Below are 20,270 nucleotides of genomic sequence, written 5' to 3' on the forward strand. Positions count from 1 at the left end.
CCAATGTAATCAAATAAAATAATCGTTACACCCGAATTAAAATGTCATTGCAGGTTCAAGACTGGATGTTTTATTGTTTTAAGTTGGTCACACAAAAATGACATCTGTAACAGGGGCTGGATATTTCATGTTTTCTACGAATCAAAATGTAGTATGGGAAAATAAAACTAGTCTGGGGCGTTATGATTAAATTAAACATTTTATTGGACCACTTAACGACCGCACACATTTCAGTGAAACAGTGTTTTGTGGAGAGCTTAAAACAAGCAAAACCGCAATATTGAACATCATTTCCAGATATTGTATCCCTCGACAGTTTCATCTCTCACAAACATTTTAAACAAGTACAGGCAAAATAAAACATGAATATGCCCTGAAACAATCTACAGTTGCATTACACGTGGTCCACAATAAGTGTTAGGATGACAAGTTAGTGAAATGCTTGTTGCCATGCCTGTATATGTCATAACTAATACATGTACCTGTTGTAATCAAACTCTGGCTGATATGAACAACTTTGCTGGAGGAACAGATGTTGATGTAAATGGCAGGACAAGACGATGTGTGCACTTGTAAGTGTATACGTGATGCCCAGCAGCCTGTGTATAGTTAATGGTATATACTCGTTAAATTTGAATGCCACGGCATCTTGCATTGTATCGATCATCCCAACACTGCGAAGAATCTTGACTACTTGTTTTGTGGCATCGCAGCCTGGAACAACTGGTACGCCATAATGCCCGTACCTGCAGACAACACACAATCCGGAACAAAAAAACACATCAGAATTCCCTTTCACAATACATAATAACACCAACAAATCAGACACCATTCTTACAGCACAATTCTATCTTTGAGACACCAACTTGGGTGTCTGTGTGTTGATTGTATGTACTCCTCCTGTCAAACGTGGGTATAACAGGGGGGGACATACATCCCCCATAGCAAACATTTTTTTAACTGTATTGGACAAATATCCCAATGCTGAAAGATTACGGGCAAAGTATTCGATTGGGATTCCAAGCAGCAGCAACATCACCCCTACTGTGAAAACTCAGCAGGACCCTCCTAAAAAGAGTCTCGAGACAAAGTGAGGCTTTCCTGGGCTTATCAAGCATAATAACAAAAATGAGATTGAGTGTCTGACTCACCCAGGACGGTGAGGGTCATGGTGACCCGGTAGAGCACGGCATCCCTGACACCGCCCTTCAAGTGCACAGGCAATCCGTTGTCCTCCTGTACATCGCACGCAACCAGCACCGAGTCATCATTAACCAAGCCACATCGATAACTCGCGCAGTTTGAAAATGGCTCAAGGTGAATCGGTGACACCAACAATAGCCCTCAACTGGCCGAGCCAACTCACAAGCAGAAAGCAAATGACCAGAAGCTATCATCAGCTGTGAATGGTAAAAGCAGTAGGAATCGCGCAGTCCTCCGGGTGTGGCGACACGGAGATTCATTTCTCACTACCAATCACCAAAGGGCAAACACAGGCCTAAAAATATATACCAGAGGGAGAGGAAGTGTTCTCAAGATGAAACAAAATAACCAAGATACTTGAGTATATGTTAGACACTAATGGTATCTGAGGGGATTGTCAAACAGGCCATTGGCAACTCGCACTGCAAACCATACATCCATGCATGTGTTGATGCCCTACCACCAATCCGCATCATACCAACCCATTACCACCCGATTCCAAAAATCTACAAAACATCTACGTACAGTTGTCTTGAATTGCACATTTGAACACAATCGTAATGGACACATTACACGTCTGTAGGACTCGGCGGGGCATGTAGTCACACTCAGAATCACGAGGAAAGCACCGAGGAAAGCACCCAGGCCCGCAGTAACAGCCTAAAGGAAATGTTTGGCATGCACATCATCTCACCCACATGTGGGAGAGACACGGTGAATGAGCTTCCCTGGATGGTCAACATTGTCCAAGTACTGGTGAAGTTGCCCACACTTATTTTATGGAGAAAGCCCAGTGATACCTTCGAGTGTTTTTTTTCTCTCCGTCGGGTTTGCATCCAATATTTTATAAATGTCAAAGCTTTAGGCAACAGAGATATTTCAAAGTCAACATCCGTGTGCTCGTTTCTGATATAAAGCATGTTTATGGAGAGATTGATGACCATCTTGCAACCACTGGAAGAGTACATCCAGTCTCATTAACATTCGAGCCGTGGAGGTCAAGCTTATTCTTAAAAGGACCAAAGAGATAGAAGTTTGACAGTGCCAGATTGAAACAGGAATTGCTGCTAGGTGGTGCAAGCAGAGTTAATCTGTTAAACGTGGTATGAATGTGCAACAGGGGTGGTATGGTGGTGATTCTGGATGTGTTGCAATGTAGATGGTGCAGCCTTCCATGGAGAGGCAGATGGAATAGTTTTGTTTGTTAAAATGTAATCCTAACAGTGAAATGTGGAAGTGATGTGATATTTCAGTGTTCCTATATCAGCTTTTGAGAGAGCTCACAGGCGACTCATTGATATTTTCAGGAAAGATAATTATGTTTCTAATGAAATAGTTGTGGCTGAGTGAGTCTAAGGGTCTCATTCTGTGTCTGAGTTTGAGCATTGTAACTGTGCTGTTTGTGCTGTGGGTGGCTGCAGTGCCTGTGTTCTCAGAGCCACCAGCTCACCTGGAACACTTTCTGGAACTCTGGCACGCGGTTTTTTAACTGGAGGCGGCTACTGCTGCTGAAGTTGCGCTGGGCAAGCTGCCTTAATACCTGCGTTGTTTGCACACGAGGCATCACACACACACAAACAAAAACAAGAGTGCATTGGATTAATATTTTAGTGCCTATGCATTGCAAAAGCAGCCATTATGTGTTCAACAGTTCCTTTTTACCATGTTGTGTACAATGCCACACTTGCTATACCCACTGAGAAATGACGTGCAGCTCTGGAAATAGGCCATACCTAATTTTATAAAAACGTAGACAAATCAAGAAGCAGTTGCATGTTTTCCAAGGTATTTCCGGACACTTGTAAGATGTAGATAATCATTAATATCATCAAGTTGTGGATGTACTCGGACGGACTTTCATCCCCGCTGTGATGGTGATGGTGCATTCAGTTTCGTGTATGTGTAATTTCTAAGCCATATTTCTCAAACTATAGAGAACTACCTTGAAGATTATAGCCCATATGTATTATGCACAATGTATCTAAAGACCAGCAACCCAATTATTGGACATTTTGTAGGATTCATGAGCTCATACAACTCAACTGTTCCCTGGATAAGCATCACATCCCCAGATAAATCCAGGGATGTCAGCTATAAAAGACACAGCATTGTGAAAAAATCATGTTAACAATCTGCGCTTTGCTCTAGCAGCCCAAACGCACGTGTTTCATTGGAAACTGAAGGCACACGTGCGTGGAGTGATGCAAGTGTCCCCCTGCTACGGCAAGCTTCCCGTCCACCGCCACCTTCAGAGCCGTGTGCGCCATGGATGAATGGCACCATGCGTGCCGCATGTGCACGTGCTTCTAGCCCGCGCAAGCTTTGTACACATGTCATGCAGCAAGTGTTTTCAGCGATTCCTGCACTTTACTAAAGTCTTTGTCGTCATCCAATGGTGAAGAAAGGCCTCCCCATCCCATGTTGGTCATGGGGGTTGTTTGACCATACTTCACCACGTTGGTCAGAGGTATAGTGAAGGGCCGGAGGACCCACAGCTGGTTCAGATATCGCTTGTCGTGACCGGGCAGAAAACCCAGGCCGCTGGTGTGATAGCTAACCGCTGTTCCATGACTTCATCCACTTCCTGGAAAGTGCACTGTGCATATGCACCTTTTTAAGCATCCCCAAGGACACATTTGAACCCTCTGATCTAAACCTTTATTTTCATAAATGTAATTGAAAAAAAATTACTTACCCTAGTTATGTGACAATCTACCAATATGTGAAGATAAAAAGTTTATCACGGCCATTCCACCTGATATGAGGACACCTTGCTATCACTTCCATCCTTCCGCTATACATCTGCCATCCAACGTCTACTCTCACATTAAAAGACCATTTGTGAGTTTATTAACCCAGTGCTACTGAATGTACGAAAATGAGCAATTTTTACTTTTATCGTTAAAATAAATGTCTTTAAGCCCTCTTCCTAATGCTTAACTTTACGCAAGTGAACTCAAGACTGATCACGTCAATGCTAGCTTGACCTCTGCCGAGACATGAGTGCATGCTTGCTGGGTGTGTCCGTCCCCTGTTAAGCTGACGGACTCTAGATGCCCTGATAATGCCAAAACGGATTTTGCTAAACGAGTATGTTATCAGCATTTTCTGCTTCTGAAGAACCCAGAACGCTGCCCTTTGTTTCAAACAGTGCATTACATTAGATTTTGATTTAAAGCTTTCGTGACTGCAGTAACTCATATTCCTAGCTCTTTCGGTAAAGTCACGGTCATCATCCACCTGATGATGACCGTTTGTGTTATGGTCGAAACGTAGTGAGAATTTTTTATTGTTTTATATATATTTTATTATTTTATTGTTTCCCTTCAACGTGACTTTACCGAAAGAGCTAGAAATAGTGCTTTACATTGTTTATAAACATAAACACACAAAATAACATGAAGTATCAAGGGAAAAAGCATTAAGCAATCAAATATCATAAACAAGTGCAAGCTAATATATTTTAAAATTTCTCCCTTTAGCTCCTGGTCAAGACCAGAAAACAGAACATTCCAGACAAAAGGAGCAGTCAATGATAAGTGCTACCCAAATAAGACAATGGCAGGAGCAGTATGTTGACGTGGATCATTTACGAGAATGCGATAAATGATTATAGAGGTCGGTAAGAGGCAGGCCGCAGCAGGGAGGATGCGGAAGTCAGAAGCCAGTGGGGCAGGCCTGGATTAGGAGCGGTGTCTCTTAGACGGCGTCTATCTGTAAGGCTCGTACAGGCAATGTTATGCACCAATCAAAAGCTCAAACCGTGAGGAATAAAACTGATCTCGGTTGGCAGCTCTGAGTCAATGGCGGATATTCCATATTCAAATGGAAAGGGGCAGTCTGTCCTCAGAACGACCACTGCTGTCTTCCCACAAAGTGGTACCGACTTCAAACAGACGATGGGCCGAGTCGTACATGTGCGGGCCAGTGGGCCACCGAGTCCCCGAGTCCCACGCTCATAGCAGCCCGGGTCACCACGGGCGCCGGGACGGCATGACCTTGTCTGCTACCGACGCGACCAGAGTATCCTTCACGCCGCTCATCTTTTAACAATCTAATCCCATACCCCGAAATTACGCAACATAGTCCTAGCCTCAAAAGACCTCCAGTATGATCCTGCTTGGGATGTTAGGCCAATCCCCTATTTCTGATGTTACACGGATCCGGAGCGCAAGGAGAAATACCATGCGTATGAGCCAAGACGAAGGTGACAGTGTCTCCGACAAAATCACCTCTAATGCGACCTATCTCGTGATATTCACTCGTGTCTGGTTAGGGCTTGAATGGGTGACCGCTAGTGCTTTCCAGGAGGTGTAGTTGTTGAAAAAGCTTGTGAAGGTGCCAGGAAATGGCAATACAGTATCGAAATGGGTACAGTCCACATTCCGTCTGCCCAAATGAATATAAATTTAATGTCGGGGTTTATCCCCTGGTATGCATGGCGAATTTCTCCGGGTTGTCCGGTTTCTTTCCACACCAATTCAAACACTCATTCGTGGAATTTAGGCTATCACGGCTACGTAATTGCGATTAGAGGTTCACGTTAACAGTCCTACGCCATTATCGCGATGTTAATTCGTCCATGTGGAGTCAGGGTCCTTCCGACACGGCCGGACTTGGCGACTCCGAGGAGCGCAAACGACGCGCGACTCGCACCGCTCCTGCGGGAGGCCCCGCCGCGACCCGGCCGCGACGGGAGCAGGGCACCTCGAATACCGTGCGGCCCGCCCGCCCGCACACAGCTCCGAGACGCGAACTCTGAGGACGACGACGCGACCCACAACGGCGCGGGGCTCGCCGCGGCTTCGATGGGGGAAGGCCGGAGACCTCGTGGACACAGCGCCGCGACCCCGCAACGGAGCGATTTCTGTGAGAGGAAGGGAGAGGAGGAGGAAGAGGGGCAGAGCGCGGCCGCGCCTCTCACCATGAGACTCCGCATGGCGACTCCGCGTGCTGCTGCTGTGCGGCTACGCGCGGCGACCTCAGCGACAAGGACGAGATAGACGGAAGTGACGTCACGAATCCTGGGGACGTGCAGGACGGACGTGACGTCACGGTGAGGCAGAAGCGCGCGCAGTGCGGACGTGACGTCAGCCAAGAAGGCTCGGCCGGTGAAACCGGTTTTATTGTAATAACCGGTTAATCGCAAATGAACACCGGTCACTGATTAGCAGCACATGTAGGGTTGTCTTGAGCAATAAAATGACCTTACCTCACTGACCAACGAAGGGAGCTTCCGTGGGGTAATAGCCAATGTGCCAAGAAGGGATATTTCCCGAAACGTCGCCTATTGTATTACCTTTGGGAGCTAAATGCCTATAGCGAGGTCTTCTCGCCACGAGAGGGCTTCAGGAGAGTGCGTGGTTTTTATTTTATTTTACTCCGTTAGCAGAGGGCAGCCTATAGTGGTTTACTGTATGGTCCACAGTTTGGGTTGCATCAGATGTGTTAATGTTCTGATGCGGTTAATCGTCACGCCAGTCTTCGAGGAAGACTCTTATTCCATGAAGTGCGATGTCTAGCATGGGCGGAGTTTGGTGGTGGGTGGTACATGGGGGCAACGCCCCCCAGAACTGGGCACCTTTATTTATTTATTTTCAGTAGTTTAAAATTAAGATTAAAATACATTAATTATATGAACGTAGATAGAAAATAAAAATAACAAATAAAATGAAATAAGATAAAAAATGAACAAATTTCTTATTTTTATTTTATATCTACGTAACTTTACCGAAAGAAACAAGAATATGAATTACTGCAGTTACGAAAGTTTTAAGTCAAAAATTTGTATTATATCCACCCGCGATTTCTAATGTCAGGAACTAATTGACCCCCCCCCCACCCTCCCGAAATATAGAAGTGAAACTCCGCTTATGATGTATTGGTATTGAATGAGGCGTCAGCGCTGTCCACGTTCAACTCTTCGCCAACAGCAGCTTTTTGCTATGGTGGCCCTCCAAACATCTCTATTCCCCCCTATTGAAACTTGAGGGAGCAAAATCTGCTCCCAGTTTTGTGGCCTTCCCTTGTGTGGGCTCCTCCGAACGTTCCGCAGGTCAAACCGCGTGGCGCGTGTCTCGCCACGCGACGCCCATTGTTTTCACCACGTGACTGGACCCCGGTGCCAACATCGCCGCGCCCTTCCGTGCCCCACGTGCGGTTCCACATCCTGGATCGGTTCCGGTCTCATCCGGCACAGGTACCCGAGATCCGGTTCCGGCCCCCACATCCGGTCTCGCGCACCCTAGGGGGGGAGGGGCGAGGAGCCGCCTCAGTGCGGCCCAGCGAGGGCAGAGGAGCGGCGGAGCGGGGCAGCGACATCACCAACAAGCACCAACAACATCGCCAGCACCAACAAGGTCGCCAACAACATCAACATCACCAGTATCATATTCTTGGTTCTTTCGGTAAAGTCATGTAGAAGGGAAACAATAAAATAATAAAAATATATAAAGCTAAAATTCTCACGACGGTTCGACTGCAACACAAGCAATCATCATCAGGTGTGGTTTTTTACACGTCGTGAGAATTGTATTGTTTTATATTTTTTTTTATTTTATTGTTTCCCTTCTACGTGACTTTACCGAAAGAACCAAGAATATGAATCCTTGCAGTCACGAAAGCTTTAAATCAAAAGCATGCTCATAATTTACCTCACCATTATGTCCATCATCATCATGACCATTTCCATCGTCACCATCACCGTTACCTTCATCGTCATCCATGGGTGGTCATCATCATCTTCACCATTTTCATCACCTCTTCATTATCCTCATCACCGTTATCACCACCACCAACCCGCGATCTTCCAACGCCTCCTTGGGCTGCCGGGGCTCTGCATGAGGCGCCGCGTTGTGCGACGAGCCGGAGGGTTCAGTGGAGGGGTTCGGGCTCCCGCGTGCAGCGAGTCCAGTGAAGAGGTGCGAGTGAAGAGTGTTAATGGTTTATTATGAGTAGAGAGCGTGATGTTGTTTGTTTTGTATTTACCCAGGAAAACCTCACCGAGTCTCAGGACTGTTGTTCAGGAGAGTCCTGCCGAGTTTTCGCAGTTGCGGGCGATATTGCTGGGTTTCATCCCTATTGAGTCATTTGTAGGTACATTTCGTTATCAAGTTACTTGTATTGTGGCTGCAGTGATATTCTCAGAGACTTTGCGTAACAAGAAAGGTGTTTTTTCTTCCGTTTAGGTATTCATGGCTTCAACTCAATTCCGGTGCAATACATTCCAGAGTTATTAAGGGTCACTAGTCCTGTGCTTATGCATTGCAAAGGCTCATATCAGCACTCACGGATGTGTGATCGTATCTCGTGCAGTGGAGTAACGCGAGGCTGTGTTGAGGAATGAGGAATGCTGTCTTCGCTCGCATCGCGGCTCTCGAGGAAGCGACGTCTCGTTCTGCACGGCGTGTCTGATGCTATCGCGGAGAGCGCTGCATCCCTTAGCTCACGGAGAGCGTTGGGGGGGGGGGGGGGTGCAGCAGCAATTCATATTTTGAATAGCTTCAATGTGCCCAATCTCGTCAACTCTCATCAGCTCTGGGAATCTGAACAGGTTGGAGCTTGGATATCGCTCGCTGGACGGGTGACCACCACGCACAAAGAGGCTGTCTTGTGGGGAGTGTGGGACTATTTGGTGGGCAGCAGAAGCCCGTGCAGGAAAATGCCATTGTTTAACTGTTCTTGTACGCTCTCACATTCATCCTCCCTACCTTTACCAACCGTGGTGAAATATGGTTAAATAACCCCATTAACCCACACGGTTTTGGGAGCCCTCACCTAGCGGTGGATTGACAAACAGGATGCACATGCATCATCACCTATTCTCTCGGAGTTTTATTAAAGTGACATCTGCCAAGCAGTGCTCAGTTTGGATTACGCACAGCAGCATCACCTCCTACTGAGGCTCTCCTGGGTAAACAAGAGTAATACAAATTACAAAACTAGGTCACTCACAAACCTGAAATCATCTCTCGGGCTACACGGTTGCTCTGCAGGAGAATGACCTGTGGCGTCTACTGTTGCTCTCTAAAAATTGGGTTCCTTGTGCTGCCCGAGTTTAAAATGACTAAATTTGCGGCGCCGTGTGGCACAGTGGTCAGCAGGTGGAATTTCAGTAAAATCTGATGTTTGTAGTGAACGTCTATGCTCCCGCCTCAATGCTCTCTACCGTTACCAATCCACACTGACTAGCGCCGGGAAATGATGGTCAAATAAACTCCCATGACACGCAGGGCGTCGGCAGGGCCTTATCCAGCAGTGGAGTGACTAAAAGATGTGTCCATGTGTTGATGTTGACCGCGAGTGTTAAGGACCTAATGACTTTGGGAGGACAGGGTTGGTAGTTGCAGTGCAGCACCAGCAGGTGTTCATCGATATCGTGGCTGCGAGCTTGACCTTTCTGCTCGCGGGTTTGTGTGCTGAAGGATTGTGTTGAGCACTAATCCTGGTTATGCGTTGGGCCGACCGAGGTTCAAAGAGACCTCTCGGGGGGAGGGGGTTGGCTCTGAGCCAGAGTAATCTCTCGAGTGTCTGGAAGCGGAGAACACGGGCAGCTTGGCACCCGCAGTGCGACACGCCGTGGGGTGACGTGGCGTTGGAGAGGCATGCTGGCACGGCGAGCCCAGCGCTTTGGTCACATCTAAATAACGCACCACGTCCATGCAGAGCTCACGCTGCACGTTTAATCACTCACAGTCGCACGTGATACATATTTAATCAGCAGTATGGAAGCCGACGGATGGGCAGCTGTCAGGTCAAAGTTCATTTGCATATTTGCAAAAACATCCTTTCTGATCTAAGTTTGTTCCCTGTTGTGGGCAAACCCATTGAAATATTGTTTTAATTTTCTCTAGGGTGAATTCCGAATAGCAATGCCACGTCCCACTTCAGTGTCGTTCTCATTTGAGCATCTACGAGAGTTACGTTTCCCCACCCCCGATTACAAGTGGAAGGATGGAGAAAGCTGATGCATTTAAGCTTTTTAACCAAAGTTGGAAAGCATAAAACAACAATTTTACAAACAATGGTGGAAAAAAAATATCTTGCTGTCTTTTTCCCACCTGATGATAATTGCTTGTGTTGCAATCGAAACGTAATTTCTTTTATTTTATACCTACGTGACTTTACCGAAAACCAAAGAGTATGGATTCCTGCAGTCACGAAAGCTTCAAATCTAGAATGCTGGAAAAGAAAACGCTGTGAACTTAAAACACACCAAAAAAATGTATGGATAAAAAAAATCCCATTATGTAAATGAGCAAGTGAAATTAGCTTAAGCTGCCAAATCTTGACAAATTACTAGCTGTGCATAAGACTGGTGAAATAATGAAATGCAGAGGAGCTGTCACCCCTGGTGTCTCGTATAAGAGCACCAGCGTTGCCGTGCGGACTGACGTTCTCTCCATGCCCATTTGGGATTCGCGCGAGGTTCCTGTGAACTTCCCTCTGAGCGACGTTCCCATGCGACTGGGGATATGGCGCGCATCATGAGATGCGATGCACCCTTGCGCCCTGCTTGCAATTACCGAAAAACAATTATGGTAAAACCCCCCACAGGCAGCTCTGCCTGTTCACGTGGGTTATGTCACCCAGCCACACATGCCTCGTAATCCTGCTTATCCCACGATATACAATCGCCGTGCATGATGGAACGCTTTTTGCTTTCTATGGTTACAGTCCAGGCCATGAAGACTGCTGTACGCGCGTGTATGTATGTTGAATTTATTTCGTTCTATACGTAGCCAACCTTGCTAATTGGAGGTGCGAGAGGTACGTTTGCGTGCACACATAGCTCTAGAAGCCTCACACAGTTGTGTGAACAGGATCACTTATTTGTTATGGGTAATAGGGATTAAAACAAACTCGATGAGTGATGTGGTCTGTCAATGGCCCTTGGAGAATTGCTGTTGGGCTTGCATACTTTTAGAAGTGTGAACACTTGTCTACGTGTGAGTCGGTGTGTGGATGCTGGGTGATGTTAGTGTACACGTGTGCTTGCATGTCCTATTGCACGATATCCTGCGCGTGCGCCTTGAGTGCCTGTGCTCGTGTGTGTACGCGTGATGCGCAGGAGCGTGCTGCCAGATACATGAATGGCCATGAATTCCAAGGCGGTGATCAGCAAGGAGGTGTTTGGGCCAAATGACGAGCGCATGCTGGCTGCTATGCAGGTGAAGCGACGTGGCAAGAAGCGCATTCCCTTCCTGGCAACAGGCGGCCCAGGGGAATACGTCACCTACATCTGTGTGTCAGGTACTCGCCCACACAGGGACTGTCACCTCCATCTGTAAGTCAGGCAATTATATATATCATTTGGCTGTGACGAGGAATTGAACTTGGGTTATGCGGGGTGCTGTGCGTTAAACACTTTGCACCGCACCCACTGACACGCGAAAACGCATACGCACTTGCGCACGGGCATGCTCATCGCGTTGTAATGGACGCATGGCATTCATATCGAGATGACAATTCTGAATACACCCTTTCTCCACATACACAGCGGTGAGACACTTGTATAGTGTATTGTGGATTGGCTTAGCACCTACATGCGCTGTGCAGGAACAGTGGCAGTATTTTGTAGAGAGGCAGTCAGTCGCAGGCGGAGTAAAAAAGGAGAGTCTTGAGCCCGGTCTTGAACAGGGCTGGGGAGTTGAGAGCATTGGACGTGCATACTTATAGGCATGCACATGACCATGTATTCTAAACTGGAATTATTGAAACAGGAGAACATCTGATCCTTTCTGATCTCGTTACATTCCCAGGCCTAATTTAACATTGAGGTTCTGCTGTTTTTCTGGAATAATTAACTTGCTTTTTCAAAATATTTTTTCTTTTTATAATTTGAAAAACTTCTTATCTTAACTGCAATCCATGTTCGTTAGCAGGGCCGGCAGAACGGCGATTCTATGCGAGCTCCATGAGACCCAAGACAGGGAAGGACTGACATCTGCTCTGTGTCGCCCAGTGACAGGGAGCTTATTTGCCATATCCCGTCGAGATCACGAGACCAAGACGAAATCAGTGGTCGTTATCCTAGCCGTGGAAGTCCACGTGATTGTCACACGTCGTACGCCGTACATTCTCCTCCATTCGCGATGCGTGGCTCGGCATGCCTGCAGTTGTGACCACATACGTGCTCGGTTACACGCTACAGGAAACATGTAATTGGGCGTTTAATTGCATGCCGCCCAAGTCTCCAGAGATGCTGATTTGAGAAGCCTGTAATGTACTCGGGTGTGTGCTCTCAGTAATTGCACGTGTGTAATAATGCTGGGCGATTCACGACCGCCCACATGTGTACAGAGCAGACACAAAAGGTGCGTGGATCTTGCAAGCCATGGTGTTATGTGCCTGGTTCGGTGCACGTCATTTTTCATCGCGCGTACGACACGCACCTCACACCCCGAAGGGGGCGCAGTTTGACTGTTCTGCGGCATCGCAGGGTGCAGGAAGTTGTTCGCGTTCGCCCGCTCGCCTTATCGCGCCATGTATCTCCGCGCAAGAGATAAGGCTAATGGAGCGCTGTGTCCGGGTGACATCAGCTGCCCCTTCTGGGAGGTCTCACGCCAAGTCACGCATCTCACGGAACCCTCGGGAGCCAGAAGCACGGGGAGGGGGACAGCTCCCTCCGTTTGAACATCACCTAGACTGCACAGAGTGAGCAGGGCCGGGTTTGCAATGGAGCCACAGCGAGACCCGGCCCTGCGTGTAAGATTTAACAATGTATAGGTGCATTTTACAACTGTTTTATAGACAATTAATTTCTTTAAAATATATTCGTTTCTGACAAATGATGAGGCAGTATGACATGTTGCGTTTTTGGTTTAAATATCTTCATATTTTGTTCGCAATGTTTACAAAATGTTTTCCCGACGTGCCCACGGTGTGTGTATACCCAGTAACGAACCGGAAACCGACACAAGGGTTCGTCACGAAGGTGAAGCAGTTTGATGGGACGGCTGGCTTCGTGAAGCGCACCACTTGGGGGCTCGAGCAGCTGCGGCAAGTCAACGGCATCGGCGCTGAGCAGGTCCGGCACTCGTGGCACACACGGCGGGCACACCGCGGGCACGGCGCGGACAGCACACACCCAGCCAACCAGCACACACCACACACACAGCCAGCACACCCCACACACAGCCAACACACACCCCACACACAGCCAACACACACCACACACCCAGCCAACCCAGACCATCCAACCAGCACACACCACACACACCAAACCCTTGTACAGATATGCAAGAGACTTCGATAAAGGTTTAAACAACTTGTGTAAGTCTGGAGATTAATCTGCTTCATGTAACGTGGTACCTGATCAAATAAGACTTGACATTGGGGTTCCTATATATGTAGGCAGGGGAGTGGTGGCACTGAGGTTAGAAAATTGTGCTATGAACCCAGTGACCGCTACGGCTGATATCTGTGGTGAGCGATATCTGAATGGGTCCTTTGGGACACTTCTCTTCACAAACCTGTACCGACTAGTGTCGTGAAGTATGGCCACGCAATCAGGCTGACTGACATTGTGAAGATGCATTCGTGTACAGCAGCCAGCACGAACAGCACCGTGTGATGCAATGCAAGGTGCATATGTTTGTGTCGTGTGCAGGACTGTCCAGAGCTGGACCTGCTGTTCGATAGTGCCCAGGACCAGTGGGTGGCCAGCTCGACGTCCGAGAAGAATACGTTTTTGCAGGTGCTGCACAACACGTGCCAGCGGTACCGTACCAACGGCATGCCCACCTTCGCCAACGTGCCCGCCCGCCTCCTCTCAGGTGAGACGAGCACCTGAGATACGAGCGCGCCGCTTCGCAGTGGCCGTGCGAATGGCATCTGTGTCGAATTTACGAAATTGTAATTTGTTGTTATTAAACCGTTTTTTTTACACAGGAAGGGCCTCGCAGAGTCTCAATACTCTTCTTTCAGGACTGTCCTGACATTTTCACAGTGGGCAGCAACATTGAGGCTATGTGTAATCCCAGTTGAGTGATTTGCAGGTAGTTTTTCCAGCGTTCTGGTGTTGAACGATTTCAGAGAGGCAATTGGGTCATTCTGGGGGATTCTCATGGCAGGTTTCCATGATGCGGGGTCTGCGTCCGGGATTCAGCAGAGCTTCCTATCCATTGCGCAAACCCATTTCCACGTGCAGTCCCCTGTGCAGGCCTCGAGAATAATCGTCCACTTGACTAGCCTTGAGTGGTCCTTGTTAAGCAATAAAACGCAACAGCAGCCTCCCAAGTGCCGATGCTGAGCACTTGGCCAGTACTACGCCCAGCTGCCTTTGCATCGCCAGAGCCGAAGTAGACACACCACACCAGATACCCACTGATGTCTGAATTTCATTGCTAAAAAAACCCTTAAAAAACTCAATTGGGACTCCACAACATCGCCCCTGACTGCCAAAACTTGGCACGGACCTTCCTGAGAGAGATTTGAGAGTCAGCGAGGCTCTGCTAGGTACACCAGCTGATTAAGAACGAAGGCCTCGCCATACACTTTCAGTCATGGGTGTCAATTGGCCATACTTTCACACTTTGGTGTGAAAGATGTCAAATACTGCTTTGAGAGAATAAACAGAAAACCTCCTCGCTTGCCCAGGAGCGCCGCAGGGTTTTCCAGCAAGCATTCTCGACTTCAGTGTCACACAGTTTCCCGTACTTACCGACCGTCAGCTGCATGCAGCTTGCATTGGCTTCATTCGCACATGAAGAGAAAATATTTTATCACCATCGAAAGGCGGAGGGAGCGTGGGGATTGGCGAGGACTCGTCCAGAGAGAGTATGGGAGTACGGCGAGACGCGCTGGTGCTGCCGCTTACAGTGGCTGTCATCGCATGTCCCACTGTAGTGCACGCACAAGGGCAGCGTGGGTCGAACCTTCACACTGGTGTCTTGAGCTACGACTGCGCCTCCGAGACTTCGAACGAGCACTGCCACGCTAGAGCACTGGGTACACTTTCCCTTCAGGTTCCAATGCTCAGGGGCAGGCTTTTTATCTTTTGAAACTGTAGGCCAATTCTAAAAATAGTTTTTAATGCCATGAACAGATTACTCCAAAGGCACATGCAATGATGTATCTTCAAAAACCCAACCTCAAGTGCAGTTCCAGTCACTGGTAAACAAATTCCTTTGTGTGCATGCCCTGCGGTGTTGCAGCGTCTTGAGATGCAGTCGTATATGGACGCTGCACAGATTTCAGCGTGCAAGGTAACAATGTGGGTGTGAACACGAAGATTGAGATTATTGTGTCTGTCTGTGCGCATCCGTGTGGTATGCGATGCAGGGGTGAGTATCCTGGGCTCTGCAGCGGACAGCATGAGCAGTGCCGTGGCTTATGCGAGCCAGGCCCTAAGCGAGCGTGGGGAGCGGCTTGGAGAGGCCGAGGACCGCACGGCCGAGATGGCGCAAAGCGCCCAGCAGTTCGCCGACACCGCCCACAAGGTCAGTCTGAAAAGGTCGCCACCTCTCCCTTCATCACCCTATTCCTTCATTAGCCTATCCCTTCGTTAGCCTGTCCCTTCATTAGCATCTCCCCGCATTAGCCTGTCCCTGCATTCGCCTCTCCTTTCATTAGCCTCTCCCTCCATTAGCTGCACGCTTCATTAGCTTCTTCTCAGCCATAGCCGAGTTTAATGGGTCACTCATAAATCTGGAAAATTGGGTTTTTGAAAAAAACTCTTATTGTAAGCGCTCTTTAAATTTTTACACTGGATGATTGTGTTGCTCTGGGACCCATGCAGAACGGAATTGAAGAACGTTTTGTTCCTTCAGCAATAAAACCTTACCTGGTTCTTCGTATACCATGACGATTCCAAGGTTTATGGAAATACCTTGGTAATGTCAAATGCGCACTGCTTTATAACTATTATTTAACTTGTATTGAATTTTGGTCTATTTAAATCAAGATGTAATTACTTTATAGTCAAATTTGGAATGTGTTTCTATTTACTGCAGATAGTTTTATCTGTACCGTGCGATGGCACGGCAGTCCCAAGCTGCGACTTTTGTTTTGCAAATTTCTTGGATCGATGACGCTCGTCATTTTGGAGAAAACCTTGAAAGGTGTCGTTCGCCTGGACTCCCCCCGTCATGGCGGGACACGCACTCTCAACGGTCTCACAGCCGCACTCGTGTCTTTACGGTGCAGCGCCGTTTAAAGTGCCAGTAGCCGACCGTGTGACGCAAAGCATGCATTAATCGATGGGTACAGTGCTTTAAAGCCCACACATCTATACATTTCAAAACGTATACAGTATTGTACATCACATTACAAGGTCATGGCTTAAAATAGAATGCCTTGACCTATACCTCTCTCCTCAACAATGTGAAACCAAGCAATATTAACGTGAAGCTCACATGATTAGTTTTTTGGGGCATGACTGGCCCCGCAGTAGTTCCGAACCCGCGGTGTAATGAGCCACTCTATATCGGCCGTCTACTTTCCCCTTTTGAGTAAGGGCATCGTCATTCAGCCTCTTATTGGGCATTGGAGTTGAAATCAGGAATTCTGTCAAAAAAATTAACATTATAGATGTATTTTTTTCTGGTCGGTATATATAGGACTATAGAGCTTGGGCAATTGTTGGCGTCGGCTCACCGCCTGGCTGGCTTCCCACCTGTTGCTAGTTCCTTAGTGACTGAAATAAAATTTGAATGAACGATGATGCGATATAAAATTTACATTATTATCACTCATGAACTGTTTGGCATTTGGGAATGAACATGTTTTCTGTTCGTGTCATTTACAAGTGGGCGGTTTCTGACCAAAGGCTCGTAGTTGTGTTCTTGAGATTTCACGTTTCTGTGCTGCTGTCTCACTTCCCTGTCCCTCACCTCTTGCAGCTCGCGGAGAAGTACAAATGCTAAGAAGTGCCTGGAACCCACCCAGCTGTAATGCACACGCACACATGCATGCATACGGCCATTTACACGCATGCATGTGCATGCGGTCGATGCTTTCGAGCATGCACAGAAAACCTCCCCCACAGTCTCTCCAGGCCGCTGTCCAAATGATATGTGACCTGTTTGCGAATTTTTTATTTTGTAATTTAACCTCCGAGGTAGCACATCGACATATAATACGTTTACAAGTAAAGCACATGTGATTATCCAGCAACTCTGCGCCTCGTTCTTGCGGTGCAGACCCTAGGCATATGACTGACTGTATTAAATATATTTTTGGAAGTCGGGTCACAGTAAGGAGGGCATTGCGTGGACACAGGCACATCTTCATTAGCGTGGAGCTGCAGCAGAGTAGGGAATTCTCCAGTGGCTGCCGCTGAGATGGTGCCAGCCCAAGGCGAGATCAGGGCCATGAGGTTGCACGCCAAGGTTGAGAACGCGCACGGTTCCGTACAATAAAATAAATACACAAACCGCAGCGACATCCTTTGGATAAACAACAAACCTGCTCTTTCCGCCCTGCGTCTAGTCAGACTGATAATTAAAGGCCATGGAAAACTGTGTTCTCAGGGGCCATCACGTGACTTTATGTAGTGGGTGTAGATGCCTACTCCTGTGAGTGGGTGCTGTCAGCAATAACTTGTTACCACTGTTGTGGGGTAACATCAGCAGTGGGCTCGCTGCCTCATGGACCTTCATTCCTCGTGCGTTTACATGGCACTCGCGGCGCCCGGTGTGCCTGCCTCCATTTCATCCTGGAACACCGGCACACCAGCTTTATGTTCACCGCTGATTGCCCAAACCAAACACTTAAAATTAATGACGTAATCTTTTGAAGCCCTAAATATGCATTCAGACTTTATGCACTGACACAATCACCAATTTCCAAAACAGCGTTGCTTCTAAATTTTGATTTGAAGCTTTCGTGACTGCAGTAATTCATATTCTTAGTTCTTTCGGTAAAGTCACGTTGAAGGGAAACAACAAAATAATAAAATATATATAAAACAATAAAAATTCTCACGACGTTTCGACCATAACACCGTTTGTGTTATGTTCGAAACGTCGTGTGAGAATTTTTTTAGTTTTATATATATTTTATTATTTTGTTGTTTCCCTTCAGCGTTGCTTCTGTCGAACTGGGTTGTCTTGTGGCGTGGGAGAGCCACGGCTGCCGCGGGAGTTCAGAGCGGTCCGAGTGTTCGTGTACAGTGAATTTGCACGTGCCAGATCGCCGCAACGGAATACTGAAATGACTTGCAGAACAGGAACCTTGCTCATATTAGCAACTGAAAGCATTTCATCCGACCGAAGTATTGCGTCGCTTTGTAAAATACTCGTGTAGCTCAGGTAATTCAGCAGTGTCTTACCCTCAGCTTTATGAAACGGTTGTCATCTCCGCACGCCCCTTCCCCAGACCAGCGTTGTTTACAGCAGGACGCGCGGGGGGCACTGCGGTCAGCGGCTCCGCAGAGCTCGCGCGCGTTACGCGAACCGCTCATCCGCTGTTGAGTCGGTACACGCGACATGAACGCGTGACTTTACACGTGCATTTCAAAGTAAACACCGTTTCGGATCCTGTGATTTTGGTCACAAATCCTTTATACAAATGACACTGTCAGCCCACCAAAGCAATAATGAATGAAATAAGTTACATTGTGTTTAGAAGCTCAGCGCTGGAAACGTATATCTGGTTTATGATCCAACATGTACTGTACAACGCTTTGCTACCGTGTAGTATTGTGTAGATATGTGCCATTGACGAACGTCATCTCCGTTCACCATTACTTCGTTTTGATTCGCTAATGCCACGGTGCATACCAAGAGAACAGACGCTAAGGTACATGCGTAGCGAGGTCGCAAGCCCGATAATCTCATTGTAAGATATTGCTGTGCTTCTGCCCGTCGACAGGAGCGCATGGTCATCTGAGCCCCGTCGGCTCAAGATTTGCCATTACAGCCACATCTTACAATGATGTAAATTAGCTGTGATGTTTGAGGGAAGCTGTAATGGGCAAATCTTGAGACGAAAAGGCTCAGGCGACCATCCAGGGAAAGTGTGCGAGGTAACTTTGCCCTGCATGGTTGCTCGTGGTCGATGTTCAAGGAGAGGGCGATTCAGAGCTTGGGCTGCCACCGTGCGCCCCCTCCAGCGCGTCCCCTCGGCAGCGGGGCCTTTGATGAAGGCCTTTTAACGTTTTCCTTATTTGCCCGCTACTTGTGTTTTTATGCAATTGTATTTTTAACACTAATTTAATTTTGTCTAAGAGGATACAATTATAGCTAGAGATGTCCACATTACGGAATTTGATTTCGCAAATGAATTCTACTGGATGTCCGCAAACACCGCAGGTCTAGTGATCTCAGTGCAAGTGCTTTCTGTGCCTTTTGGGGATTGTCCTCTGATCGAGAAGCGGCTGTCGGTAAACCAAACGACCACCCGAGTTTGTGACGTGGTTTTTTGCTTCACACAAGACTAATGTTTGAATAATTTCCAACCTAATAATTTTTTTGTAAAAATGTTGCAAACCTTTATTATTAATGCTGTACGAGCCAATGTCGTGTGCCAAATAAAATAACGTGTTGGGACGCCACGTGGTCTTTCTTGGTGGAGGATCCGAGCGCGGCGGTGGGTGCCCGGCTACGTGGCCCGCCGCCTCCCTCTCCCCGAGCCCTGATGGGGCCCCCCCTCGGGGCACGCGTTGTGAGTAAACAGTATATTTTTGTGAATACACAGTATTGTGAGTACACAGTATTTTCTTGAGTACACAGTATTTTCTTGTGAGTACACAGTATTTTCTTGTGAGTACACAGTACTTTCTTGTGAGCACACAGTATTTTCTTGTGAGTACACAGTATTGTGAGTACACAGTATATTCTTGTGAGTACACAGTATTGTGAGTACACAGTATTTTCTTGAGTACACAGTATTGTGAGTACACAGTATTTTCTTGTGAGTACACAGTATTGTGAGTAAACAGTATTTTATTGTGAGTACACAGTATTTTCTTGTGAGTACACAGTATTGTGAGTACACACTATATTCTTGTGAGTACACACTATTGTGAGTACACACTATTGTGAGTACACACTATTGTGAGTACACAGTATTTTCTTGTGAGTACACAGTATTGTGAGTACACAGTACACAGTATTGTGAGTACA

At 47.3% G+C, this 20,270-nt stretch overlaps 2 protein-coding genes across 4 annotated transcripts; one reads left to right on the plus strand and one right to left on the minus strand.

The window, feature by feature from the left end:
* Nucleotides 1-186: 186 nt before the first annotated feature.
* Nucleotides 187-6,278, minus strand: LOC116947924 (cytochrome c oxidase subunit 7A1, mitochondrial-like). The gene is made up of 4 exons (XM_032964244.2): nucleotides 6,128-6,278; nucleotides 2,654-2,743; nucleotides 1,152-1,236; nucleotides 187-746 (listed from the first exon to the last, which is right to left on the minus strand). The coding sequence occupies exons 1-4, from the start codon at nucleotides 6,140-6,142 to the stop codon at nucleotides 691-693; spliced, it is 246 nt and encodes an 81-aa protein (XP_032820135.1). The 5' UTR covers nucleotides 6,143-6,278; the 3' UTR covers nucleotides 187-690.
* Nucleotides 6,279-7,394: 1,116 nt separating this feature from the next.
* LOC116947923 (syntaxin-binding protein 6-like) lies at nucleotides 7,395-19,699 on the plus strand. 3 transcript variants are annotated; one of them, XM_032964242.1, is made up of 6 exons: nucleotides 7,395-7,562; nucleotides 11,273-11,454; nucleotides 13,101-13,231; nucleotides 13,814-13,979; nucleotides 15,487-15,644; nucleotides 17,046-19,699. In XM_032964242.1, the coding sequence occupies exons 2-6, from the start codon at nucleotides 11,295-11,297 to the stop codon at nucleotides 17,067-17,069; spliced, it is 639 nt and encodes a 212-aa protein (XP_032820133.1). In that variant the 5' UTR covers nucleotides 7,395-7,562; nucleotides 11,273-11,294; the 3' UTR covers nucleotides 17,070-19,699. The 3 variants fall into 3 exon arrangements, with proteins under 3 accessions (XP_032820133.1, XP_075927279.1, XP_075927280.1); XM_076071164.1 differs by lacking the exon at nucleotides 7,395-7,562 and adding an exon at nucleotides 7,575-7,706; XM_076071165.1 differs by lacking the exon at nucleotides 7,395-7,562 and adding an exon at nucleotides 7,749-8,123.
* Nucleotides 19,700-20,270: the final 571 nt, after the last annotated feature.

Source organism: Petromyzon marinus, chromosome 31 (assembly GCF_048934315.1).
Source record: "Petromyzon marinus isolate PM22_M1 ecotype Great Lakes invasive population chromosome 31, UKy_Petmar_22M1.pri1.0, whole genome shotgun sequence".
In the NCBI taxonomy this organism is placed as follows: domain Eukaryota; kingdom Metazoa; phylum Chordata; class Hyperoartia; order Petromyzontiformes; family Petromyzontidae; genus Petromyzon; species Petromyzon marinus.

Bases quoted from the DNA above. Each gene is read 5' to 3' on its own strand.
- LOC116947924 (XM_032964244.2), bottom strand. The intron at 1,237-2,653 runs GTGAGCTGGTGG...TGCGATGTACAG, and splicing joins AGTTCCAGAAAGTGTTCCAG to GAGGACAACGGATTGCCTGT. The intron at 747-1,151 runs GTGAGTCAGACA...TGTTGTCTGCAG, and splicing joins CATGACCCTCACCGTCCTGG to GTACGGGCATTATGGCGTAC.
- LOC116947923 (XM_032964242.1), top strand. From the start codon at position 11,295: ATGGCCATGAATTCCAAGGCGGTGATCAGCAAGGAGGTGTTTGGGCCA. The intron at 13,980-15,486 runs GTGAGACGAGCA...TATGCGATGCAG, and splicing joins GCCCGCCCGCCTCCTCTCAG to GGGTGAGTATCCTGGGCTCT. The intron at 15,645-17,045 runs GTCAGTCTGAAA...CACCTCTTGCAG, and splicing joins TCGCCGACACCGCCCACAAG to CTCGCGGAGAAGTACAAATG.